This window comes from Lepisosteus oculatus, chromosome 5 (assembly GCF_040954835.1).
Source record: "Lepisosteus oculatus isolate fLepOcu1 chromosome 5, fLepOcu1.hap2, whole genome shotgun sequence".
NCBI lineage: Eukaryota > Metazoa > Chordata > Actinopteri > Semionotiformes > Lepisosteidae > Lepisosteus > Lepisosteus oculatus.
The window spans coordinates 61166324-61194311 of NC_090700.1; the positions used below are offsets into that span (position 1 = coordinate 61166324).

The 27988-nt window shown below is 37.9% G+C and overlaps 1 protein-coding gene across 8 annotated transcripts in view; it reads left to right on the plus strand.

The window, feature by feature from the left end:
- Positions 1–25495, plus strand: part of LOC102692805 (protein mono-ADP-ribosyltransferase PARP6) — a 30700-nt gene extending 5205 nt beyond the window's left edge. For 2 of the 8 annotated variants that reach the window (XM_015343525.2, XM_015343526.2), the window contains exons 2-23: positions 5241–5420; positions 6233–6396; positions 6684–6778; positions 8233–8293; positions 8412–8502; positions 8835–8901; positions 9459–9608; positions 9948–10098; positions 10876–11007; positions 12308–12403; positions 12870–12962; positions 13579–13704; positions 14252–14317; positions 15052–15119; positions 15363–15411; positions 16088–16200; positions 17395–17467; positions 19750–19819; positions 20542–20621; positions 20763–20826; positions 20974–21058; positions 21408–25495. In XM_015343525.2, coding sequence (XP_015199011.1) covers positions 6283–6396; positions 6684–6778; positions 8233–8293; positions 8412–8502; positions 8835–8901; positions 9459–9608; positions 9948–10098; positions 10876–11007; positions 12308–12403; positions 12870–12962; positions 13579–13704; positions 14252–14317; positions 15052–15119; positions 15363–15411; positions 16088–16200; positions 17395–17467; positions 19750–19819; positions 20542–20621; positions 20763–20826; positions 20974–21058; positions 21408–21510 — 1947 coding nt within the window. In that variant the 5' untranslated portion in view covers positions 5241–5420; positions 6233–6282 and the 3' untranslated portion in view covers positions 21511–25495. Of the gene's footprint in view, positions 1–1125; positions 1397–5240; positions 5421–6232; positions 6397–6683; positions 6779–7416; positions 7558–8232; positions 8294–8411; positions 8503–8834; positions 8902–9458; positions 9609–9947; positions 10099–10875; positions 11008–12307; positions 12404–12869; positions 12963–13578; positions 13705–14251; positions 14318–15051; positions 15120–15362; positions 15412–16087; positions 16201–17394; positions 17922–19749; positions 19820–20541; positions 20622–20762; positions 20827–20973; positions 21059–21407 lie in introns of those variants that run through there. The other 6 variants (XM_015343528.2, XM_015343524.2, XM_015343527.2 and 3 more) reach the window with 6 other exon arrangements.
- The last annotated feature ends 2493 nt before the right edge of the window (positions 25496–27988 follow it).

Here is a 27988-nt window from a genome sequence, read left to right on the forward strand (position 1 = left end):
CCATCCCCAACTCTTTCCACTAAGCACTAAATCTCTTGTCTCTCATAAAAAAACAAACTCAAATCCAGGTGGCTTACTTACAGGACATGTGAAATCCCACAGTCAGCTCACAGTAAATTTCTGCTTCTCTTAGGTGTTGTAGCACCCTTATGGGCATTTGAGCCAGTCCCAAATGACAAAAAGCCAACTTTAAAAAAATAGTGTGTATTTTGTCCACATTTAGCTTAATGTGTTTCTTTGTAGGAGAGTGGTATGGAACCTGCTCCATTTAAGACTGCACCTGGATTGTTCAGCGGTGGCTGTTCTTCATTGTTCATTTGGTGACAGGGAGTTGAGTTGGGAGAAACACGTCAGGAGCTGCAGTTATGAAAAAAAGCTGTTTCTTTTCTTATAATGCTTCTGCTCAGATTTAACCCAGAACAGCACGCTGGGGAGGTGAAAATGCAGCTACGCTTGTCCCGGGAGCACAGGCAGATGTCTGCAGACAGAGAACTGCGTGCATCCTCACCTGTAGCCATGCTCCTGGTCTTCAGGAACTCAGTTAATCTGCCAGTGCTTCTATCTGGCAGATTACTGCTAAGGAGGGTAAATACTGATTAAGGACACTGTTTAGGCTCAAGGGGGTTACTTGTTTCTTAAAGGATATTTTCAGATGAAGTTTCCATGCTAAAACATCATTATTATTGCACATATTCATCAATATTGGCTCATTCCTTGAAAAGACACCCAGCAATATTAATTTATCGATACATTTAGTTGGTCTTAATGATAACTTAGTACACCTTAATCCAGTTCTAGTAATGATCTCCTATAGGATCCCATTTTAAAGGCATCTGACTTAGTGAGCAGACAAGGATTGTAGTCAATTAGAGAGAATCTTACTGATGTCTGCAACATTGTCCAGGGGCTTGTTTAGCTGAATGCTCTGAGACATTAAATAATCACGAGAGGCCCCAGTTCTTTTCTTGGGACATTCGGTAACATCAGAGTTTGTAAGACCATAAGTAGGCACCCACAGTTTTCCCTTTAGACAAGAAGGATAGCTTCCCTTAGCTGAAAGTGGTTTCTCTCCTCCAGCCTGTTCCCTGTCTTTCTGTGCCCAGTCAGCTGGAAGTCACATGAGCAGCAGTGGCTGAAACGCACTGAGCATGCCCACAACGGGCTGTGTTGTCAGGCAAAATAAGACAGCAGAAGGAGCAGAGATCTGCAATAGATAAACACACACACAGCTAGGCAGACATAAAGAGAGAGAATAGAAGAGGGGTAGAAAGATTCGATTCCAGCTACCATTGTGCTTTTCTGAGGAACAGAGACAGAAAGCTGGGAGCCCAGTGCCACAACAAAAAATTAAACAAAAAGAAAAAGACAGCATTTCTCTTTCTACCTCACGAGAAGGGTAAGTGTGAATTGGGAGAGGAATGTGTGTGCATTTTTAGCTTTTATTCTTTTTGTGGGGAGGGGGGAGAGTGGGAGGTGGTGGTGCACTAGAATATGTCTCTATAGGTAACCAAGGCTACCGTGAGAGGAGTGAGTCTGGGCCCACAGAAAATGGAAGGGGAGGGTGGGAGGATTTGGGGATGCTGGAGGGTCAGACTGGTAGGAAATGCAAATACAGTACAGGTATATGCATTTTATTTCTCCGTGTATATTGACTGGAGCTCAGATGTTAATAGTGTGTGAACTGTCACACACTGCATAGAAAAGGTAATGCTCATTCTTGGGAATTAAAATAAAAGCTTGAATAGAAGGTACCAGAAAAATAAACTATTCTCTGCCCATTTTTAGCTGTGCTTCTTTGCTAAGCCCTTTGAGGTGAATGCAGTGGACAAAATGGCTCAGCGACAGAAGGTTGAGTTTCATTCCAAGAGTGGAAGATAGCAGAGTGGGGTATTAAAAAAAGACCAACTCCTTATTGCCAGATGCCAGGCTATGGCAGGAGAGGGTGAGATATAGCCAGAACTGAAAGCATGATTTCAGAGAAAACTGGACCCTGAACACAGAGCAGCATCCTCTGTTACATGGAGAAAATACAAAATGTCTGAAGGCAGGATTTGTAAAATTGAACTTTTTTAGCAGGGATGGAGCAAGGCTTTCAATGTTTTATAAACGAAAACTGTCTCCCAAAGATGAAGCACCTGCAATGGTTTCATACGGTATATATGTATACTTTCAATAAACCTTTTTATTCTTAATTGATCTTAAATATAAGATAACATTCCATGAGTTTCAGAACCACAGGGAGGACAAGGGTTAAATTCAGTCATATTCTGTGTATAGCTAAAGGTGTGTTTGTTTGAATTGAAGCCTTCTATGCATTCCAGACGTATTTTGCGAGGTCTAAAGTGATTATATAGTTTGTGTTGTGTGGTAGGTTTTTCTGTTTATGATCATGCTTGGGGAATGAATTGAGCCAACTTTGCAAACAAAGTTGCAGATGACAATTATTGCGTACTACTGCATTATTATTTTACTGTGCTGAATTATTTTTCTTTGAACTTGGCATAATGACTAATTTCTTAGGCCTTTAGCTCAAAATTGATCCTACATTTTTAGCAGCAACTGTGCATCACACTGCTAGTATTATTCATGTTAGATTTAGACATAGTAATTGATCTACTTCACAGAGGAGTATGTTTAAGTACTATGGCAGTAATGTAATGTAATGGCTGACCCTGCGCTCTAACCCCAAGCTTCTCTCCCTGTCTGTGTGTCTGTGTCTCCATGGAGAAAAGCTGGGGTATGTGAAAAGACAAATTCCTAATGCAAGAAATTGTATAGGGCTAATAAAGTGATGTTATGATGTTATGTTATGTTACACTGGGGACAATTTGGAGATGTCATTTAACCTAAACAACATGTCTTTGAATTGTGGGAGGAAACTGGGACCACTTATCGAAGACCCTCATGACCACAGAAGGAACATACAAACTTCACACAAAATGTGACCCAGGCCAGAATCGAAGCCAGGAAGCATGTCTAACTCCCATGTCAACATGCAGCCCCTTATTTGAATGAATTGTATTGAAAATGTGGGGCACAGTGTGTGGAAAGTGGGTGTTTTCTGTGTGGAGTTTGCAGGTTCTCCCCATGTTCATGTTAGTTTCCTCCAGGTGCTCTGGTTTCCTCCCACTGTCTAAACACATAGCGGTAGGTGAATTGGTTCTTAGGGAAACTGGCCCTGGTCTGAGTGTGACTGTATTTGTGTCTTTATGTTCAATGTTATGGACTGGCGTCTCATCCAGGGTGTATCCTGCCCCTGCCTTGAAACCACAGCTTTCCAGGATAGGCTTCAGCTCCCCAGTGATCCTGTCCTGGATAAAGTGGTTAGAAAATTGATAGATGGATCAAAAATTTGTAGAACAGTACCACAGGAAATCTGTAACAAGAGACATCATCTGTCTTTCAGCCCTTTGTACATCCCTTTGAGTTGCCAATTCTTTCTGTTTTAGTGGAGATGTCTGAGTTTTGTTTTCTGTTAAAATATTTTCTGCTTCAGTGTTTGTTGCAGAATGACATCTGGTGATGTGGACAGGGGCTTCACTAGGATTGAAAAACACAGCTGAAGGAAGCTGAGGCTCCACATAGGCTCATGCAATAATCATAATGCAACAATGGACACAGAACAAGCATGGCAGTGAACACTAAACTGGTGTCATGGAAACAAACCATGTATCACAAACAGTATCACAGAAGGACAGAGATATGACATTTTCTGATATGACACCCTAATAGACTGTTTTAACATTCTCCATATATAAAACATGATTATCCCATCTTGAGTGCTTGTTTGTCTATCAGCTTCAGTCATTTCCTTTTTGGGAGGTTACAAGTTAATTCAGTACAGAATTTCTAAGAGAATAATCCATTTTTCTGTAGGATGCCACTGGAAGGTGTGTAAAACAAAATGTGTTGGAAAAATGCTGCAATTTGTCCAAACAGCCTTAATCAAAGTCTGTGTTGTGTTCTATAACACAAATTTAATTATATTGGCCATCTAAATTAATAATTAAAACATATTTTTAATAATTATTATAATTAATAGAATTTCAATGATGACAATTATTGTTATAACACGTAATTGACATAGTGGTGTGAAATAAGATGAAACACATTTTATTATTCTGTCATCTTTTTTTGGAATAATCTTTTTGTAGCTCTGTATCATAGCAACACGCAGGTCCATTGTCTTCATCAGCAGCACATTAATCATTCCGCAATAATAGTGTCTCTAATAGTCTATAGAGTTTTCAGATGTCGTTTTGTGTAGGCTTTGTCTCCACAAGCCTAGTTACACTCTTGTTTTAAAGCAGAGAGATGCAGTTTTTATATGGGATATTTATTGTGCAGTGTCTCACTGCTGTTTAGCTTCTGGTTAATTTTAAAGTTTATTTAGAATGCAATATCCACGTTTCTCCTTTTACACCCAACTTGAAAAGGTCAGTTTATATTTAACTCCACTGTCTCCTACCTTCCAGACTGACATGAAGGAATGAAAGGCACACACATTCTTCAAGAAACACATGTCTGACTTACAGATTCCAGTAGGAGGTCATACAAATTTAAATTGACTCTGCTCTGCACCCTCCCAGTAGAAGTACTTTAGCATTATCACAGGGGGCTCAAGGCCACAACTGATGATTGACACAGCCTGGGTTGGGAGTACCTTCAGGGCTGGAGAACTTGTCCTGTGCTGCAGGTAGCATAATCTACAGGAGAGGCCATTCAGGAGCAAAGTGTTAAAAAAGCAGTGAGCTTTACAGTACTAAAAGTACAAATAAAACCCCAACAACAATAATAAAATTGGAGTGATGTGAACTATTATTTAGAAAAGATGGGTAATTTCCATATTGGCTCATTTAGTCTCTGAGACATCACATGACTCCCTCCTTGATGGGACTCTCTTACAGGAATTACCCTCCAGAAATGCTGTCCAAAGTGAGGACCTAAACTTACACCCGTCTTTCTGCTGCAATATACCCATTTAAAAAATATCTAGATACATGTACTATATAATGTATATACTATATATACATTTATACCTGGAAGAACTAAACAGATTTAAGGTATTTCTTTCAATTTTAAATCCTAGGTCTCTAAACTCAAAAGATTTGTCTTAGTCAGCTAATGCATTCAGCTCTGAAGCTCCCATTGTGTTCTGCTGACCACTGACCACTTCTGACTTGCTACATCGCTAATTTATAGGGGTGTCTCTTTTGTTCTTTTGCTTCCATGTTAATCAGCTGAAGTAGTTGTGTGAAGCAGTGGTTGCCACGGAAACAGCAGAGAGAGCTGCCTACCCAGTGGATGCTAAATCTACAGATTGCCTTGCTTCTCGTCCTACTGTAAACAGTTCAGTGGCCGGAATGGAGGAGAAAGGCCTAGTCCTATCTGAGCTTCACCTATGAACTGCAAATCCAATGGTGAGTTCCATGAAGACCATTTCCTGTTAAGCAATATGATATACATTCTTTCTGATTAAAATAACTCCTGCCATTTTGTGAACTAAATAATTTACATTATCTGTAACCACTACTTTGAAAAACTGGATTAATTGAAATAGTTAAATTAATAAATTTTATAAACATGTTTTCAGCCCTCCTTTTAATTTTAAACCTCTCAAAAATGTTATAAATATATCTTACAAAAGACATTTTAATGGTGATTCTGTTAGAAATATTTCTATTTGTTCTTTGCTGATATATTTAATTGGAAGTGCAAGTAATAGCCGAAATGGCCATAACAATATACAATTACATAATTTTTAACATGTTTAAGACATTAGCAAAACGTTTCATAAGAAGATACGAATTCATCTTGAATAATATCCATATCCCAGCATTTTGTTTGCCTCCTAATGGAAAGAAAGCCAGAATAGCCTACTGACTTATTAGCACTAACAGTTTTAGTTTTATTTATATTTAAAGATGACCATATTTTAGCATTTGGATTCAACACAAAGTATTTATTGCTGTAATGTCTTTTGTTATAATTTGTGTAAAGAAAATGAAAAATTAGCATGATGCTACAAATAACAGCTTACATATTTAAGTCACGTAGCCCACAATAATGTGAGGTTATGCGCTAAAGCATGATGCTTCCATGTGTAAAACTGAGAGTGTAAAACCAAAGACTCAGCTCTGTTGTTTCGATTTCTGAATGTTCTGATGATGTTACTTTGCCTGTGCTGTTATGATACCAAACCTATGCCCTGTTGTACCCCTTGGTTATGCAGATTGGCTGCTGAAGACAGTGAGAAGGTAGTGACTTCATTGAGTGACCTCAATGCTGAGGCTGCCCTGTCAATCTCTCTGTCTGCAGGACGTCAAAGGCCAGTATTGGACTGATGAGGAATCTGATGGAGACAATGACTCCGAGGAGTTCCTGTATGGGATCCAGGTAATGCTTGCTTCTCTCTTAGCTGCTCTAAACTATTACTAAACCCATCTCACTGGGAATTCTATCACAATCATAATCTTCTTGCACACTTTTTAAGACATTTTAAAATAACCCCTTGGAAGATAACCAGATATTTAAAACTTCACGAGATGAAAATGTTTCACAATGAAAATACAGACATTTGTAGCAGTTGAAAATTGAAATTAAAATGGAAATCTCCTGAATGAGTGCAGTATATACTGTGTCTGCTGGCAGTGTTTCTCTCACGCCCTGCTTTCTGTTCCCAGGGGAGCTGTGCCGCTGACCTATACCGTCACCCTCAGCTGGATGCTGACATCGAGGCTGTGAAGACCATTTACAGTGAAAATTCTCTGTCTGTCAGGTACCGCTCAGTTGGTGTCACATCCTCCCTGGCAGATCAGTTTAACTTGTGTTTTCGCATGAGTTCAATACTTAATTGCTTTGCAATAGCACAGTAAGGAGCGTGTGACATTATAGCACCTGGTAAAGGAACTGGCTTATTTCAGGTGACAGATGTATTTATTTTTTCAATTATAATCAACTTGAACTGGGTGGCATTTATGGTTGTTCTTTTTTTATATCTGTAGAAACTTTTCCACCATCATATTTATCATCTCAGTTTTGTATTTTTACCTTTGGTAAAAAACAAACTAATTTATTGAACTGGAATCTGTTTGAAAGTGTAGAAAGGAAATTCACCTTTTTTACATGCACATACATTAAAATACAAGAGGTGTGTGCTATATGAAAATTGGATTTTCAGGACAATACTTCTGCATACTGTTGAACAAACAACAGTGTTAGAAGTACATGCTGTTTCTCCTGTAATGAAAAGTTCCATGTAAGTTTTATTTGGAGAGAACATTGTAACATGTTATATACAGGAGCAAAAACAGGAGTTTTTATGGTATTGTTTATTGTACAAGTGTCACAAAACAGTTCTTTCTGGGCCCTATGCAGACAACACAATCCGGATTTGTGAGGAAACACTGGGGAAAAAGTCATGCAGGAGAGGGTATGGAGACAGGGGGCGTGTCCAAGGGGCAGTGAGTACGGGGCGAACAATCCAAGATGAAGTTCAAACGGGGAATTCAAAACAGAAGCAAAGTCCATGGCCAGGAGATTCATCCAGAGGATTAGGTCGGGACCGGCGGGGGGGGATCAGGAACAGAAAGTTAAAACCATAACGGAGCCAGACGCAGCAGGACCCGGGCTTTCACGAATCGGGATTCAATAAAAAGCCTCGAATGACGTCTGCGTCTGGCTTTTAAGGGGCAACTAAAGAGGGGCTGGAATAAGGAATAGGTGCGGGTAATGGGGCAGAACAAGGAAGGGCTGCAGCACCCTTAAGAGGAAGAGTAGCGATCGTAACAACAAGCCACCTGTGAAAAATATACATTAGGTGGAGCACTTCTTTTTTACATTTTTAGACTTTAGTAATCTGTGACAAGAGTGAATATGGTGTATATGATTGCCTTCAAAAAGAGGCTGTGCTACTATTTTTCTTTGCATCAGTTATATGGGTAACCCTGTTGTACACCATGGGCAAGGTGGAAATCACGCACACACCAAAGTCAAAATCACCAACCATTTACAATATAGGCTGGAGTATATATATACTCCAAAAACTTAAGACCTGTCGTAACTGTTTCCTATGTTTTTGTTTACTTTTATTGGTAAATTTAGGACAGTATGGGATTTCAGATAAAAATGGGATGGCAGCTGGGGATGTGAGTTGCCCCTCTGACGATGTCCCTGTGAGTGTATTAATTATTTGTCAGTTGCCATCTATTTTTCTGTCTCTTTCTTGGATAGGGAGTATGGAACCATTGACGATGTGGACATTGACTTGCAAATTAACATCAGTTTCTTGGATGTGAGTATGTTTTCATCTCTGAGTGTGCTCTCTCTGCCTGAAGTACCTAGGCAGGAAATTCTCAGTTTTACCCCAAATCTGTCCATGATCAGAGCTGGTCTGTGTGCTGTCTTCTCAGGAGGAGGTGGCGACTGCATGGAAAGTTATAAGAACAGAACCGATTGTCCTCCGTCTCCGTTTCTCCTTGTCTCAGTACCTCGATGGACCGGGTGAGCATTTTATTTTATTTATTTGATCATTTATTCAACCAGGTAAGTCAATAAGGAACAATTTATTATTTGCAATCACTACACCCATTAAACATACTGTATTTCCCGATGGGTAATTTGCTATTAGATGCTGCCAAGACATACTGTTGAAAAATGAGTGTTTCACTTTTGCAATGTTAATTCCTTCAATGTTGAAATGGCATCCATTTGAATAAATTGCACTATTCAGACAACAATCAAGTTTAGTTTATTTGTTTAGGATTTTGTTTCTATTCTTACAGCTGCTGCTTTTCAATTCCTGATATTTTCCTCTTATTGTTTTTGTCTTATAGAGCCTTCAGTGGAAGTGTTCCAGCCTTCAAATAAAGAAGGTTTCAGTTTGGGACTGCAGCTTAAGAAGTAAGCTATCTTTGCTTTTTATCCTGTTCTGTGCATGTTACCTGAATAAATATCTTCCTTTTGGGTCACTAGACTTGTCTAGGAGCAAGGTAGATAACAGTCTAAGTAAAGACTTTAATGGAAATCTCCAGAGAATAGGTACAGTATGATTCAAAAGGCAACAATAAGAAGATTTAAAAAGAAGACAAAGGCAGACGACATAATTCAGTCATTTACCTGTCAGCACCTTGTAGGATTTAGAATTATATCTCCCTGATAAGATTCTATGCAAGTTAAAGAGCATCAATCTGATTTCAGTCATCCATGCACTGTACGAAGTTCTTACAAAGATTCTTGTTAGTAGAAATCTCCAAGTATTTGTGTTAATTCGATAATTTTATATATTTTGTTTCAAGTAGGCCATGTCAACACAAGGGAAATGTATTAGGAAAATCAGGCAAAGCCCATACAATGTAGAGATGTGAGTTAACAGGATATCTTATCAGAACAATGCCCCCTTTAAAAAATATCTTAAAGTTCCGCCATATAGTTATTAATTAGCGTCTTGTCTTCCCCAGGATCCTCACCATGTTCACCTCCCAGCAGTGGAAACACCTGAGCAATGAGTTCCTGAAGGCTCAGCAGGAGAAACGACATAGCTGGTTCAAAGCTGGAGGCACCATCAAGAAGTTTCGTGCTGGCCTGAGCATCTTCTCCCCCATCCCAAAGTAAATACAGCACACTAGTGTACATTGACCAGGCAAACCTCTGGGAATGCATGTGCTCTGCCTGCAGCTCTCCAGTCCAGTTAAGGTATTGGGTCCTGCATGTGATTTGTCCTGGACACACATCCCAGTCTGTGTATCATACAATCTGTAGGGGCTGCATAGCAGCTATTTCAATCCACACATGTGAAGTAAGCATTTTATATCACGGTACCCTGTCAGACTATATCAGCGTTTGAGAAACTGTTAAGAAGGGAAAAGGGCGTCGCGGATGGACATTATAGAAATCACAGAACCTGCACTGCAATGTGAGACACCCTCTCTCTTTCTATCTCCTGGCAGGTCTCCCAGTTTCCCTCTGATCCAGGACTCCGTGATGAAGGGGAAGTTGGGTGTGCCGGAGCTGCGGGTGACCCGGCTCATGAACCGCTCCATCTCCTGTACCATGAAGAACCCCAAGGGGGAGCTCTTCAGCTACCCCCCCAACAGCCAGGTCAGTTCCTGCGATGACGACTGAAATGCCCTTTATAGAGTCCAGCACAGAAGGTATATACTGAAATAAGGTAAATAACTACTTTCTGATTATCAGATTGGAAGGTATGTAATTTTTTATATGTGCTGACTCAATATCTTCTAAAGATAAATTTAATACACATGTAATGAAATACCATTGGTTTTTCATCTTTTGCCACATCTTTTGCATTGCTGTATACCGTAAATTTTTTATTGCATTTTTAAACGGACATTGTGTCATAAGCATAAATAGAAAGATAGATAGACCGCCATACTGGCTCCACAACAGCCGTTGAGACGCATTCTTCACAAATTCCCCAAGGGTGATGTTTGCAACTTTTTTAGTTCAGTACAATTAGTCATTTCCATTTTTGTTTTGGTCTTACCACGCCGGTTAATTGATTTGCTTAAAATTTTAAAGAGCCGATTCTTCATCCAATCGATATGAATTTCAAATGTTGCTGCACAAGAAATTGCAAGAGGAAGGGATTTTAGTTTTAAGGTAAAAAACACTGCAAAATGTATGTTTTAGCAATGCAGGCACAAAATGTAGTAGTGCAGTTTTTGCGAAACAGCCGTAAGAATCTAATTAGTCTGCCAGGAGGGCTGCATTGTGGCTCTGAAGAGCACACTTCCACATTTCAAGATGAATGTGTTTTTTTTATGAAGCGTATTCCTGTTCTAATAACTCCCCACCCCCTGTTCAGTCTGACTGGCACCCTTCCCATAATGCCCTTGTCTCCACTTGACCCATCAGAGTGTGGCTGTCCCAGCGGCCAGGCCTCCTGCGCAGATTACCACGAAGCAGCTGATTGAATTGTTTTTCTCATCCCAGGCGGGGGGCCACTGCAAGAACATTCCTACCTTGGAGTATGGCTTCCTAGTGCAGGTAGGCTTAGTAGAGGGTGCAAAAAGCGCAGTTCAGCAAAAGTTTGAAATGAGTTTTATTTTGTTGCAAAAAAAGGCAGATTGCTGGAGAACACTGAAGAAGACACACTCAAGGTGTATTCCCCACGGTACTCTGAATGCAAGCAGTTATACAGATGTTTTATAGTCTGAGTACAGATCCAGTCAGCCTGTGTTATTACTGGGTGTGTAGAACTGACCATTGCATATGCATTAGAACAATATAAAGTATTATCACACATGACACAATGGCTTTTTCTGATGTTTTCCCCACCTTTCAGTTATTTGTCACAAATTTCCCATACAAAATAACCTCAGAACAATATATTCCAGCCATGTCAGAAATGAATCCAGGTCAGGTCAGGTTCTACAGCTTCATTCATGACGTATTCTTCGGTCCACACTTTTGGTTTTAACATGCCTTTCTCACTGTTACAGCCTCAGTCAGCTTTCATAGAAAAATGGGGACCTTAAAAATATACACTCACTGTAATAGACATAATCTTGATCGCCTTGTTTTTTACATCCTGATTTGTAGAAGAAGCCAAGCTCATTTGTACCAGGCATTGGCCACCTAACGTAATCAAATGTGGAGCAGAGACATGACTCAGCTGCTCTCTTCTTTTCTGTAGCCGCTAAGAAACAACAGACCATGGTGCCTGATCAATTACAGCTGCTGACAAAGTTGACAAGAACTATTCTACAAACTTCTGTCAAGTGCACCACACAAGTAGTCTTCAAGGACAGTCTGTAGAAATTCATTATTGACATCTTGTAGTCATTCTGTAGTCACTCTCTCATGACAGCAAACCATTTTTTATTGCATTATATTATATATTTTGTATTGTAATATTTTATTTTTATTGTAATATTTATATTGGAGCAAGTAGACAATGTATCCAACAAATATTACATTCTGAGCATGAGATGAATTAAATCTATTTGTCATGTATTATTAAAATGGTCAATTTTATGGTACTTTTTCCAGACTTTCCAGTGTATTCATTATTTTTCTTATTGCTATAGTCTACTTGTATTCTATTCAAACCAAATTCTGGCTAAGGTGGCGATAGAATAGAATTACAATATATCACAAAAAGGCACAGTACCGCACACCTGGACATACAGTAAACGCAGAGCAATGGAGGTGGCTTGGTGTTATTTTGTATCAAAATGAGAATTTGTCAGTAATATTCAACTCATCAGTCACAAAATCTCCTCTGGGCTATAATCTCTAAGAAAAGAGAATAAACAAATAGGCAAGAGTCTGTTTCTGTTCGCAGATAATGAAATACTCTGAGCAGCGGATCCCTACTCTAAATGAGTACTGTGTTGTCTGTGATGAGCAGCATGTGTTTCAGAACGGATCCATGTTGAAGGTAAAAAATGATAAATCAGAATTATATCTTTCTCCCTCCTGGTGATCTTCCATGGCGGTATTTAGTGATTGTTTTACAACATAAAGTCTACATCAGTCTTTTAAAATTGTCTGACAATGTAAGAAATGTTTAATTTAATTAGCTGTCCACAGCATCCTCATATTCCATGTTAATGCTGTACTAAGGCTTCATATTTAGCTCTTTGAACCCCCACTCAGTTACATTCCCATTGTATCTTTAGTACAGTGGAAATCTTTTAGTTTAAGTGCTTGGTAACAAGCTCTTATAAGAAAAACAGAAGTGTTTAATTAAAAAAAAGAAAATGTTATTTTTGTACTACAAAAAGGACTGTAAATATAAATTTTGCAAGAAACTGTGAAACTGAGCAATTCAATTGAAAGGTTCTCCAAATCTCCGCTTTGAGAAAGCCTGATCCTTCTGTCTGCTGGTGTGTGTGTGTCTGCAGCCGGCTGTCTGCACCAGGGAGCTGTGTGTCTTCTCATTCTACACACTGGGGGTGATGTCAGGGGCGGCAGAGGAGGTGGCCACTGGAGCAGAGGTGAGGCAAACTTCATTTTTAAACTTAATTAGAAACTTATTTTATCACTATTGCTCCCTGTACAGACACCTGTAAAATTCTGCATATGCCTACACGGTGCTGTTTGAACCTTTCCAGTTGACATTTAAACAAAGACACAGTACTGAAACAGCCCTCCTTTAATGACTTGCTGATGTTTTCTTGTTCTCAGCTATGTAATATTCTTAGTGGTTCATCTGGAAAATGAAAAATGGGAGCCAAATAGTAAATCTTGTCTGTTTTAAATCTGACGTGCCAGTTACTCAAGGTGGTCCACAGCATTCGGAGCTGGAAATTTTATCAAGATACCCTTATTAAGATATTAAGCTATGGGTGCAACAGAACTGTCTTAGGCTAAATTAAGACATTATGAGCATTGACTCCCAGCAACATCCATGCAAAAGTGTTTAGCTTAATGCCATATGCCTTTCTAAATTTCAAGGCCTTTATTTCACTTAGACTGGGAGTACTAAAAAGCTTAATTTACCATAGTGTCTACTTGTGTATCAGGTCTTTCTGGTACTATTAATGAAGCACTAAACATGGACAGAAAGCAGTAGTGATCGGACAATGACATGGTCATGTGCTGTGTTTTCAGGTGGTCGATCTTCTAGTGTCCATGTGCAGAGCAGCTCTGGAGTCACCCAGGAAGAGCATCATTTTTGAGCCATATCCGTCTGTAGTTGATCCCAATGACCCCAAGACACTGGCTTTTAACCCTAAGGTATTGTAACGCATACGGCCTCCATTGTTTGCGATAGCTGGCTTACCAGCATGGTGACGTCACCACCCTTCCCCATGAATAGCAGGGACCGCAGCCGGTGGGCTGACGGGAGATTTCCCATTGGCTCAAGTGGCTGGGTCCCTGTTGAGTGATGCCGGAGGCCTGGGTTCGAGTCCCCGATGGTGGGGGGCTGAACCGATGTGGAAGCAGTGAGGGCGTATACCCACGTGAACAATGTAGTGTTACAGTATTTACATATTTATTTTAAATAGTTCAGGTGGGTAACTGCGTCAGCATACATAGACTGCAAAGGAAAAAGTAATAGGTTTATTTGAAACACAACGTTACGGCCATGGAGCCTTCTTCAGGTGTGTGAAGAAGCCTGAATAAGGCTCCATGGCCTAAACATGTTTTCTTTCTTCTCTTTTCAGCATGGAATAAAACTATTTCTTGTTCCTTTATTTTAAATAGACAAGTCCTTTTTACTAATCACAAAAAATCATTTTAATTTACTGTACAATAACTTCTCCATCTCATCTTATCGCAGAAGAAGAACTACGAGAGATTGCAAAAGGCTCTGGACAGTGTGATGTCTATTAGGGAGATGACACAGGTATGACGTTGCTGAAATGCTGCAGAATAATTAAAACAATGTAAAGCATGGTAATCTTTGTTGAGTCCAACTTTTCTTACCTCCACTGTGGGAATGATTTTATTGGCAGTCATCATCTTAATGGCTTTAGCCTGAAATGGTACATTTAAAATTTTGTTTGGGAAAGTTAGGCTGTGAGCTGGGTTTTTAAGAAAGATTTTTGTCTGCGAAAAAAATAATTCTACTCTTTATGAACTCAAAACACAAAGGTCAATGAACTGCTAAAATGTATTTAATAGAGTTCACAACTAAGATCAACATCTTATGTTGTTTAGTTAAAGAACTCCTGACCCCTTCAGGGCATAAGAGTAACATGGTAGTTAACTGTCTCACAGGTCCTGGGTTTAATTTCAGAATGGGTTGCATTCTGTGTGACGTCTGCATGTTCTCTCCATGGGATTATGGGATTATGCTAAATGTTGCATTTTCTTGCCACCCTCCTGACATGCTGGCTAGTCTTTAAATTGTCTTTCTTGTGGAGTGTGTGTGTTGTGATGAGCTGGCATCATGTCCGGGGTGTAGTTCAGCCTTGTGCCCTAAGCTTCTGGAATAGGCTCCACGTTGTCATGACCCTTACCAGGAACAAATCACTTTCTGACAATGGACAGAGAGTTTAAACACCATTAGTTAAAGTTTTCAGTAACCTGAATGGAGGAGACTTGTTGTTAAACAAGTATGCTAACCCTTCTTTTTAGGGATCTTACCTAGAGATTAAGAAGCAGATGGACAAACTAGACCCATTAGCTCATCCTCTGCTGCAGTGGTGAGTAAAAAAAAAACAATTAAATATTTTTGTAATGTGAACAAGAAACAAAAATGTTCTCACCATTAATAGTATGGAAAATGGTACAGTGAAGACAATCAATGTTTCTGGTAGAGCACCTATGGAAATCATTATCTCAGTCTTTAATATTCAGAAATCCACATGATGCTACAGTATAAATGTGGTCCTTTTGACAAACAAGGAATGGAACAATTATCTTAATTTCCAATCTCTTTCTTCTAGGATCATATCAAGTAACCGATCCCACATTGTCAAGCTGCCCCTCAGCAGGGTATGTATTGCCCCAAGATGTTCTCAGGTGGTGAGCTGAACAAACAGGCTGCCTGTCATCCTAACATCCTGCACAATCACATTATTTCAAAGGTTTTCCAGCTCATAAGAAATATCTGCTCTTACAAAAGTTATTCTTAGGTAAACAATGAGTCCTACTTTATTTTGTGGTACTGGCACTGCATACGCATAACGGAGTCCTTTTTGAAAACATTATGAGAGAGAAGAGAATAAACATTATTAGTTCCACAATAAATTACTTTACCACTGACATTTGATATAGTGAATCACTCTGCACAGAAAAGCACCTCCTGCGTCAACAAATGAGAGAATGAAAGTGGGTCATGTCTACACTTTCTGGTACTCTGGGTGCTCTCGACATTTAGAGAAGCTAATGGTTGCTTTCCATGCTGTGTATTATGAAATATTGCAGTACTGTCAGATAAAACAAGCAACTCTATGTGGTGACTGCTGTCAGGTATGGTCTCAGCAAGTACTATAGGAGTTCTTACTACAGCTTAGCTACCACCTGACCTACCAATGTTATCCAGTTTTATGGTTTGGCATGTGTTAAGTTTACTTAGTGCAAAATGTAGTTTGACCAAACATGAGAACTAATTTGACACTACTTCGCTTTTCCCGTAATCAATATTGACTCTTGCTTCTTTCCTCCACAGCAACTCAAGTTCATGCATACATCCCATCAGTTCCTGCTGCTTAGCAGCCCCCCAGCAAAAGAGGCTCGATTCCGAACAGCCAAGAAACTCTATGGGAGCACCTTCGCCTTTCAGTGAGTGTTATTAGGCCAGAGTGCCAGTTTCAACACTGGAGATCGTACTGCAGCAAAGAACAAACATCAGTCTCATTGATTATTATCATAGTGCCCTTTTAAAACTCCCAGCCTGGAGCAACTGTCTGTTATAGAGGTCTGAAAGGAATTTCTACCATGATGTGAAAAGGGTTTTAAGACCATCCAATTTGAAAGTCCAACAGTGAAGATAATATGAATGAAGAGAATTGCAAGAATCCCATGCTGAAACCCAAGACCCACACATGCTTTCTCATTATGTTGGGAGTTTAAATGCTTTTCTTAATCATAAACTAATTAACTTCATCTCACTTGAATCTGTGGAGAATACAGTCTGTGTGAACGTCCTTCTAAAACAAACTCACAGGAAATGAAAGGATGTTGACTATCCAGCTTTGTTAATATTAATTTGTATTTACTTGTTTATCCAAAGTTTAAACAAACCATCAAAATATAGCCTACCCTGTATGTGTATTGGCAGTAGTGTGGAGAAGTGGTTGTGATTCTGGACTTGTAACTGGATAGGTTTATAGTGGGTTCATATCCCAGGTGAGAGACTGCTTTTGAACATTTGAGCAAGATACTTCACAAGCATTTGTCCAATAAAATATCCAGCTGCATAAATGGGTACAAATGTAAATCACTTTGGATTAAAGTACCAGCCAATAAATAGTTGTTAAGTGTCACAGAGTACTACCATACTGTAATGAAGCAGTCATGTTCAATAGAATTGAAATGATAACCAAATAGCCACTCATAAATTTGGAAAAATTATATTTTTCAAGAGTACTATCAATTGCATCTATGCATACTCAAATAAATGACCAATCAGCTTAAAAAGGAGCAATTAATAGCAATTCTTAGCCTTACGTTTTAATTATACTATAACTCAATAAGTTCTTAATGTCTGAAAAAATGTTTGATCTTTCAGCTGAGTGCAATTCTTGAGATTTCTATTTGCTTTATGATATTGATTATCAAAAAGAACAGAGATCTGCCATGAAACTTTGACTAAATAGTGAATAGCATAGTGTACAATAAAGCCTAGCATGGCAAATGTTGACTCTGTGTAAATGAGCCTAACACAAAACCTGAAATTCCTGGACAGAGGCTTGTCTGGGATCTGTTCTGTATTCACAGCTTCTCTGTTTCTCTCTCTCTCTGCACCTGCTCTAGTGGTTCCCATATAGAGAACTGGCACTCCATTCTGAGAAATGGACTAGTCAATGCTTCTTATACCAAACTGCAGGTATGTAGCTCTCGCAGCTAGAAAGATGCACCACCTCCTGGACAAAGCCTGCCCTTAACCCAGGCCTGTTGTCCAGCTGCTCCATTTTGACAGTAACGGATGCCATGTTCCTCCTCATTGCAATGGGTTGCTGCAAGGCCCACCGGTAACCCGGCTTATGTCACCCAGCCTTTGAGTCCTGACAGCAATGGACGCTAAAGGTCTCTCGGTCCGGTGAGGAGGAGAACCGTGGTGTCCATTGGGCGCCTGGGTTATCTGTCAGCCATGCTCTGGCAAGGGTGGACCACTAGGTGCCTGATGTTTCACTAACCCTCACCTTGCCTTCAGGAATTTCTTCACAGAAGCAGTCTCACTTGAGTGGAGCTTGGGCTAATAGCCTATAAGCTCCGCGGTCTCTAGGGCCAATGGCAATGGGTTTTTGAGAAAGACCAGTGTTGACTGAGAAAACAAGCAGGTTAGTATTTTGTCATCAAGCTTTTACTACTGTGGAGCGAAGGCAGGTGTGTGGTGTTTATTAAAGAGGAAGTAAAGGAAATTGACTGTTTAAAGGGACTAAATGAAATGTTTAAATTCCCTGTACCTTGTGCTTATGTTTCAGTTTATTCCCTTATCACAAGTTACATTATGCAATGTTTCTTCGTTTCAATTGCAATCATGATTCCCACATATATAACAACTAACTAAAGCATAACATTTGCACAAAATACTGAAATCTCCTACGATATAAACAAAGATTTAAAATCATCTAGCCACCAGCACAACTGTAATTGGTAAGCTATAAAATGTAGAACTATAATTAAATGACACATTACAAATGACAAAAAATCTTATATTTAATAAAACCAAACAATATTAAATAACATTAGAATTTTATGACCGTAGATTTTTTTTAATAATGCACTAAAACTGCCTATAAAAGAAGATCATATGAAATCTCACTATTCTGGCTTTAAGACTTGCAACTCTAAAAGTGGGTTGAGGATTTAAAGAATTGACAGTTTGAGGCCGAAACCTCCATTTGTAAGTATATTCCTATTAAAACAAATCCAACCAAATAAAAGCAAATAAAAATGTCTAGTACTTCAAAGGATAAACAGATAAAGAGCAGAGTCTCTAAACATTAAGTAAAAAAAGTAATGAAAGTTTAATGTCTTTTTCCACATCCAGTGATAAACAAATTAAATCATGGTACATCAGACTAGGTGTGGAGCAGAAAGGTGAAACTTCATCTGTTACAGCTGGTATATTATCTAGCATCTTCTTTTCACTGCAGGGGGAGATTAAAGTTTAGAAACCATATGTTTATTGTCAAATCAGATTAGTCATTGGATCTGTAAAAAAGAGAATCTTTGACTATGGAATGTGACATTTTTAAAGTCTGAAATACTTCTTTTGTACATGTTAATTATGATCTTTTATAGAAGGTCCACATTTCAGCAAATACTCACAATATTTATCCACTTTTTAAGTAATAAGCATGAAACTTTACACTTTGACTTAAACACTCCTTTCTGAGTTAAACCCGTGTGCTTTCTTTTTTGAACCAAGTACGTTTGCTGTTGAAATGCACCTTTTCATGTTTAAGCAGTTCTGCCTTTAAATGTTGTTCTTCTCTTTCAATGCAGAAATCCGTAACCACTGAAATCTTTTTCATACACTCTTTAAGTCTTTCTCATACACTGTATAATGTTACCCTGAATTCTCTCCATCTTCTTCACTGTGATCGACCTATTTCAGCCCAAGAATGGTCTTTCCATTGTTCTGAAAATGTGCCTTTAAATTTTCTCACAAACTCTTTCCATACTTCTCTTTACATCTTTCTACACTTAGGCTATGGAACCTTGCCTCTTTTAGTGCATTCCCTCTACCCCCGATCATCTTCATACTTCATACCTACTTTGTTGGCGGCCCTCTTTATCTTTTTAATTCCACAATGAAGTGTGTGTCTTCTGCCTTTGAACAAGAGTCTTTCCACATGTTTCTGACACATTAGGTCCTATCTTTTTGCATGCATCCAGAAAAAGAGTATGACAGGAATAGGCATCCAGCCTAAAAGGTGGAATGGATTCTGCAAAACATCTATCCTGGCAACACACATGGGGTGCCTTGATTTCTGACGTTGCATCAGAAAGCCGTAATGCACAGTAATTAGAGCAGACATACTGGGAGCTCCCGAGGACTTCCCGGTGCTGTGTTCCCGCTGGGGCTCTGTCTGCCCCACCTCCAGGGTGCGTGGTCTATGTCTGTCTTTGTGATTCTCACAATGCTCTTTTCAATGCAAGCTGCATGGGGCAGCATATGGAAAGGGGATCTATCTCAGCCCCATCTCCAGCATTTCCTTTGGATACTCAGGTAGGAACGCAATTTGCTCGGTCCTCCAAAAACACTATCTCCACTTGATGGCGTGTTTGTGTTGTAATATATATGTTATAAGAGACAATGCAGCCGCAGATTAGACAGTGCAGCCACTGATCCTGTCGATTAAACCTTTCTTGGAATTTTAGTACTGTTTTCATTGTTTCGCACTCGGGATGCATTACAGTATATTCTATCATGTGATGATTTGAAACTGACTATGAGACATTCCTGCTGTCACTGTTTGGGACAGAAATCACTGAGCATTCTGAGGCACCAGAGAAATTCCACTCCTGTCTATGTGTTGTTCTGTCTCTCTTTGGACTCATTTGGCATTCTGCAATGTGTTGTAGTGTCTGTGGCTCCTGGGCGGAGCCAGTTTACAGTGAGAACTCTGTTCCATTCCATTTCTTTCAATTACTTAAGTCTTCTGTCAATAGAGAGAAAATATTTTGGTTCAATTGGATTTTTGAGACTGAACCTTTTCCATTGACAAGACAAACCTGCTGAAAGAGCCTTCATGATTAGCTAAGGGTTACTGGCCTCAAGTGCTGAAGTTTATAATGTTGTATATCAAACTGTATTTGCTATTTGAATAAACAGATTAGTGTTTTGAGAATGTTTTTGCTGTTTTGAGACCACAAAAACAGACTACACAATATGTTACAATGAACAGCCCTCTCCAGACTCTGAATGTGTGTTGTGTATCTTTACTGTAGGGATGGGGAAAGGACAGCACCGAATGCCCACAAAAGATGAGCTGGTACAACGTTACAACCGGATGAACACCATACCACAGGTAGTCTCCCTTGCTGGATCTCATGATCCACATCCTTCAGCTATCATCGTTAGCCAATGCTATCTCCCTCGTCACCGAACATGTCTGCCAGACACGCTTTCCACTCTAACCCCTGCTGTGTCTTTGTTGCTGTCTTTTCAGAGTCGTCCCATTCAATCCAGATTTCTTCAGAGCAGGAATTTAAACTGCATTGCACTTTGTGAGGGTAAGACACTATGTGATTTACATTTCTCTTCAAAACCTTTTGACTCTCGGGTGTTGGCAGATGCACAGTGGTGCTATGTAAACTACTTCACTGGATTTTTGTTATTTATTACACAGATGCGTGATGTTTTTTTCTCATTGTTTTCAGTAATAACCTCGAAAGACCTTCAGAAACATGGGAACATCTGGGTGTGCCCAGTGTCAGACCACGTTTGCACACGATTCTTCTTCGTGTGAGTGTTTCATTTGTGCATGGTGTATGTGAGAGACAAAGATTTGGTGACCCGATTTGGAATAGTGACCTGGCAGTATCAAGTTTACTGCAAGCCAGTCTATTTATATATTTAGTGTATAAATAGACTCTCATTGAATTCTCCTTGAATCGTGTGTTGCTTCAGAGAAGTGTCAAGCTAAAAAAAAAGACCATGCTGCATAGCAAGGATTTTACATCATTCAATTAGATAAATATACCTTGCATGGGTTTTAAAACAGAGAATTGTAATCTGGAAACTGGCAGACTGACCATGCTGCAGAATCATCTAGGGTGGACTCAGTTGATTCTCCTCCATTTTATTTCCACAGGTATGAAGATGGCCAAGTGGGAGATGCCAATATAAACACTCAGGAGCCTAAAATTCAGAAAGAGATCATGCGCGTGATTGGTACTCAGATTTACTCCAGCTGAGCAGCAGTGAGAGAGGAGGCATTGGAAACGAAGCTGAGATAAAAGCCCCAGGAGACTACAGTTTCATGCTTGGGCTCAGTAATGAATGGACTGAATGCAACAAACTAGTTTCAGACCTAGTCTGCATAATCTGGAAAGAGGGAGCCAGTGAAATATTTGTCCTTTCTTTCTCCTCCATGTCCCTTTTAGAACAACATCAGGCAAAGAGCCTTCAAGGTGCGTCTTTAATGTTGCTCTATGCACTTGACTATATTTTAGCACCCTGGAGAGAAGTAAGACACACAGAAAAGTACAGATTATGGAAATTTCCAGATGGAAATGACTGGTTTCACCCATGAGGAGGCTGCTAAGGTAGCATTACTAAGCCTTAATGAATGGGGCTACCAAACAATAAAAGCATGATTCATCGACAGAGGGAAGGGAATAAAAATACACACAAAGCAGGTATCTACTGGTGCATGTTTTCAGGTTTGGTGACTTTGACATTTCTGTGGAAGCTACAGATGACTGCTTGTTTCATCATCCTGATCTTTTTCTGTCAGTGGGAAATAACCTCTTTTCCCAGTTTCTGTATTTTACTGAAATTGAAGGACACAGTTTTGAAAAACATCAGAAATGTGGTTCGAAAAGGAGATCTTAACCAGATGTAAACAAACTTTTAAACCCTCAAAATGTGCCAAACTTTACTGTTTACTTTAACAAACAACACCTTTAAATCTAACCTTTATAGGAAATCAGTTCTTGTCCTTTTTAGAAAGAATATATTTAAGTTGGTTGCATTTTACTTATGTATTATACTTAATGATGAAACTTAGATGCAACCAAATGTAGTAACCCACTAAGCTTAAAATTTATACAGCATTGCATTTAGAAATGTGTTTGCTTTTTATGACTGAATGAGCAAAATGCAACTTGAATTAAAATGAATACATTTGTTGTTGAAAAATGTCAATGATTACATTTCTAACCTTCCTTTTTATTAAGACCATCATAAAAAAGGTCAAAAACATACAGTATTTTAATTTTAATTATTTATTGTTCCTTCCTGGGCTTTTTCCATACTCTATTTTCTTTTTAAAAGAACTTTCAAGATAATACAGATTTAAAAAAAACAATTTTCAGGGAACTTGCAGTAAGGCAACATACTGATTATGAAGTTTCCAAAGCTTCTAGAATATATTGATCAGTACAGAATACAGATAAAATGAAAAAGAAAGAAATTACTAAAGAGAATAAATCACTGCATTTCACCAAAGAGAACTTCTATTCTTCTATCATTTCTCATGAGTGAATCACCACATTTTCTTTAACTGTTATTATTCCTGTAATTAAGTTTCTTCATTTCAATGATACAGACTGTTCTGGGACCTCATAACAGAATGTTTTGTACTTGCTCATGCATTAGGAGTTTTCACCAGTTTCTAGGGAATTAATACTGTTTTTAATTACAGATATCCATTTCTGAAAAGATTTCTTTAAAATAAAAGGAAGAAAATAGCACAGGGAAAACTTCACTATAGAACAAGACTGCTTAAGCAATTGACCTTTTCTGTGAAGCTGGTTTGCACCCATTTCTAAGTAGTGTTAAGACCACTTATTTCAAGTTTTTTCTTATTGGAAAAACCTATTGAATGCTAAACAACAGTCTAAATAGAAATAATGGCTGAGATCCCCATACACCATGTGAAATTTAACCTATGTGAAATTAGTAAGATTGTTTTGTAATGTACAGAAAGTAGAACAACGTTTTGATAGCATGTGAATACCCCTAGTGTTCTCTTATGGTCCGCCACCCTGATTAATTTCTTTGGTGGATTTATGCTGAGCTGCAGTCACAGCACATTAGAGCAACAACAAATGTCCATCGCATTTACCAGTATGTCCACACATTTATGCCTGTTACTGTAACTGCTCTGATTCTGGGTAGTTGTTACTCAACAACTGGGATAGAGGCAGAATATCTAAAATTTAATTTGGTGAGAAGAGCAACATACATTATACTGAGAAACAATCTTTCTCCCATAACATGTAAATGTCAAGAAGTAAGTCAGTTCGATAACATTAGTGTTAAATACCAGTCGCTGTGGGTCTCTTGATTTACTACACAGATTTGATTGTTTGAATATAATGATTTGACTGACTTGACATAAACAATACCAATTAGAATTTTGGTTTACCTGGAAAACATTAATCAGATGACATTGAAATAATCAGAGATCAACAAAGCGGCTGACAGATTCACTGCAAAAAATAAACAATCCTGTATGTGGATGTGGAGGTTTGTCATACAGATTGCAATCCATATCTTTATATATGTCTGCTGGTTTTGAAGTACAGAAAGAACATTTTGATTTTTTTTTGCAATCTGATTCTATATACACTTGAGGACAAGAGATCTAAGTACTGTCCTTTGATTACAGAGGGAGGTCTGCCCAGTGCATGGCAAATATAGTACATGCTTGAGTGTTGCACACTGTGCATGCAAGCATGTTTAGTCATGCAATATTATGTCTAAAACCGATATTTTCACAGCTCTTGACTGCACTGTGTATTTATATAAAAGAACAAACACAAGGCTGCCACCCACAATCGAATGACTTCATCACTGTGGAGGAGAGATTTGTTTGTACAGTACCCACCAAAAAAGCTTTAAAACCTGTTTTCATTATTCTGTTTTTTCTGCCTGATTCCATTCAGCATCTCTCTTTAACAATAAAAAGCTTGGAAATAAATTCAGGCTTGTAAACAATCACCTTCTTTGTTTGAAGATAACACAAAGCAACATTAATAATTAAAGAGAGTTTGCTTTTCTGACAGTTTCCTTTAAAAACTGAAAACTAATTTTCTGCTGATCTCCGGTGCTCAGTTCTGAATGCCCTGTTTGTCTCCTAGCTGTGCTAGTTTCTGTGTACATAACCATTATATATTTGACAAGCTACACCTAAATGTCAAATGAACAAAACCTTTATCAAACTGAATCAATTCTGTGTTTCTGGAAACGTTTACCAAGGGAAAAGAGCTCAACAGAAGAGCTGATTTTTTAATCTGTAAACATAAGTCTTAAACATAATAACCTAAGGGAAATTCACAACTTGTGCTTTAGTCATAGCTGCAAAACTCAATTTATAAATGTGTGAAATGAAAATTCTGATGAATTGCATGGTGTTACAAATCAACAATATAAGTGAACTAAATTGTTTTAAACTGGTTTTCACTTTGTCTGGCAAAGCATTTTATTGGCTGAAGGCGCAGAGGTGCTCTCCAAACCTCTGATGTGTGACACTGATGTTGGTTCACACAAATTCAGACTCACAATTCAAGGTTATATTGTTCAGTATGTGCACACAGAACATAGTTTCTGAAGAAAAAAACAAGAAATTTTGTTCTTGAAAAACAAAGCAGTCAAGTTAAGAATGGAAAGAAACAAATCCCAGGTTGCAGAAAACATCAGAAAAACATTTTTAAAATTAATTTCTCTGCTTTTTGTTCTTTTTCTTTAAATACGGTGAGAATACAGGGGCTGTATACGGCCTATGAACAAAATTGGGTGCAGAGGAAACCATAAAGAGAAATGTGAAGTAAATGTTTTAATGAAAAACAGTTTTGTTCTGTATATACAGTACAGTATTTGAGTCTTTGAACACAAAGATAGAAGACATTTCTCATAGTGATTTGTTTGAAAAAAAAAGTGTTTGTACAGATATGGACTCAATGTGCTACATTACTGTTAGGTCTGGGGTGGGGGGGTTGATTTCTGCAGAAATGTTGGGAATTTCCACGCTTAGGGTTCGAAATATGTGGGACAGAAGGGTCTCTCCTTCTCTAGCTCCTTTCTTGTTGATGTTGTTGAGCTTGGACTGTGAATGACATTGTTCAGTGGTGACACCATGGTATTTATGTGTCTATAAATGCAGTTCTCTATTCTCTGTCATTGTTGTGTGTGAATGGAAGAAACTAAATAAATAATGGATTTTGCACAATTGTATGTAGCCTGTCACATTTTAAGCCTGCTGTTTCATCACCATTTTAACCCCAGCAAGGGATTAACATCACTACCTGCTCTTGTGAATTATGAGGTCCAGAAACCTCTCTGAAAAGCAAAAAAAAAAAAGAATAGGTCTCCAATGCATTGTAAATGTATCACTAGGTATTAGATTAAATCAGCTGATTAATTTCCATGCATTCACATCAAATTGAAGGTAAGCACTGAAAATGCTTTGGAAATCATGCACCTCATATCCATCTCTTTAGATGAACAGCCACCTCTTTAATGGTTTTATAGTTACTCATATTACGTTACACATGTTTTAGCTTATCTGTTGCTCTAAGCACTTTTACACTCTGATGTTCATATTCCTTACCAGTCAGGCAATATACTGAAAATATTGTAGTTCAATTAGAAAAAAGTCAAGAGCCTCGAAGGGTATCAACTTGTAACCAAATGTTTTATATCACACAAGCCCATTTCCCTCCAATAAAAAGTCACTTGATTTTCAAATCCAAAATTTACCATTTACGATACATTAAAATGTAACATATGCGTTGGATCTTTTTCAGTTCCCAGCATGCTGATTTGTACATTTTTAACAGTATACATGACCTTTTCTTTTCAATAGTTTACTCTATCTCCCTGGAGTTCTATAATATAGTCCACTAAGGGGTGCTGTTGTATTATTAACCAGCTTTGTGTCTTTCAGGATATGGCAATTCACAAAACTGTAGGTAATCAGTTACTCTTTATTTGGTAGAAATGTTGACTGATGTTTAAGAACCAAATTATCTAAGATTTATCTTAAGACTACACCTGTGGGTTCTCTCATGTTATGACATTACCATCAGAGTGGTAATGTATTTTGCTAATTGCACTGTTAACATGGAATATATACAAAAAAAATGCTTACTTTTCTCTTTTGTAGCTGAACTGTGCACTGCACTGTGTTTTAGTTCTTAATGTTTTTTCATTGTGTGGCACTCTTATTGTTGTTTTTTTCAACTTGAGCTACACGTATTGTCCTTCTGTTAATTTAATTCATTTTTCCTTTCCTGTGGCAGCACAATTATTCCTCGTACTTGCACATAATGTACATTTTGTATGTTTTGCAAATCACCCTGGATAAGTACATCAGTTAAGCAAATTATAAGAAAATTCACAGCACTAGATTGAACATCAGTTCATCTAACCAAACACTTCCAATCTAATATCTTCTATCTAATGTCATTTTGATAAAATTAATTTGTTTTTTTTTTCTGACAAGTAAGGAAAAGTATTTAAGAAAATAAATCTGCTGTACCAAACAACATTCTATATATAACATCACTTTATTAACCGTATTAATCTTTTCACATACCCCATTACCGATTACCTACAGTTTTGTGAATTGCCATATCCTGAATATATGAATAACTGGAAAAAACCTAAACCAGATAAAAAGCATTCATTTCCAGACCTCTTTAAAATCATTTAACAACAATGTAAAGGAAATATTCAATCAAAAACTGTTATCATAGACATAAAAGGCAAGACTATTTGTATAATGCACATAACGCAAAACACAAAACGTACTTTTCTCAGTATTGTTTTATTACAAAATATTATTTTTCAAACTTGTTTGAAATGAATGAAAGAAATCGTTGCACAGTTGTGAAATCATTACACATTACACATGTAATGTAATGAATTACAAATGAATTAATAAACAAGTATTAAAGTTAATCCAAGCACTGGAAATATTTAATTAAAACATATCCTTTATTCCTTCTTGGTCTCTAAAAGGTAATTGATTTTCTAAAAACCAAACTGCATTTTTTATTTAAATGACAATGAAAGATTTTCATTACTAGGTAAAACAGCAATAATTCAGATGATTAGCTGTCTTGGTTTTTAAATCTTCTTTTCATTTTTAAGTTAGCTAATTAAACATGAAAAGAAGAGCATTTTGTTTAATTTGTCATGGACAAAGTAAGAACAGATTAATTGGCATGATGTGTCTATGCTCTACTCTTTTTACTCTCATTAAAAATAAATACAAATTTTATTTCCTTTATAGTTCTGTAATTTAAAAACCTTTTAAGAAGATGGTTAGAAATGAGAGAAGCCATATGTCCCATCCTGTTGATTTGTTTTTTTCAGTAACTTTCAGTAACTACTCCTAGCAGTGGGCACAGACCTGACATACTACATTGTAGGCAAAGCATGAAACAGGAAAATATTGTGGATTCCAGCAAAACAAAATGATGTATTCTAATTTATTTTCACACACTAGTGTTTTAGTGAAAATCTAAGCTGGGGGAAAAACAGAAAAGGGGAAGTAAAGTTATGATTACATAAAGATTTAGTCCATTAATCAGGTATTAAATGGTGTATCGGGACAAACAGCATAATAAACAAAGACAAAATCAAAATCCACACAATATAAAATGAATTTAAAACACATTTAAAAAAATAAATCCATAATTGAATTAAATGCTTATAATACCA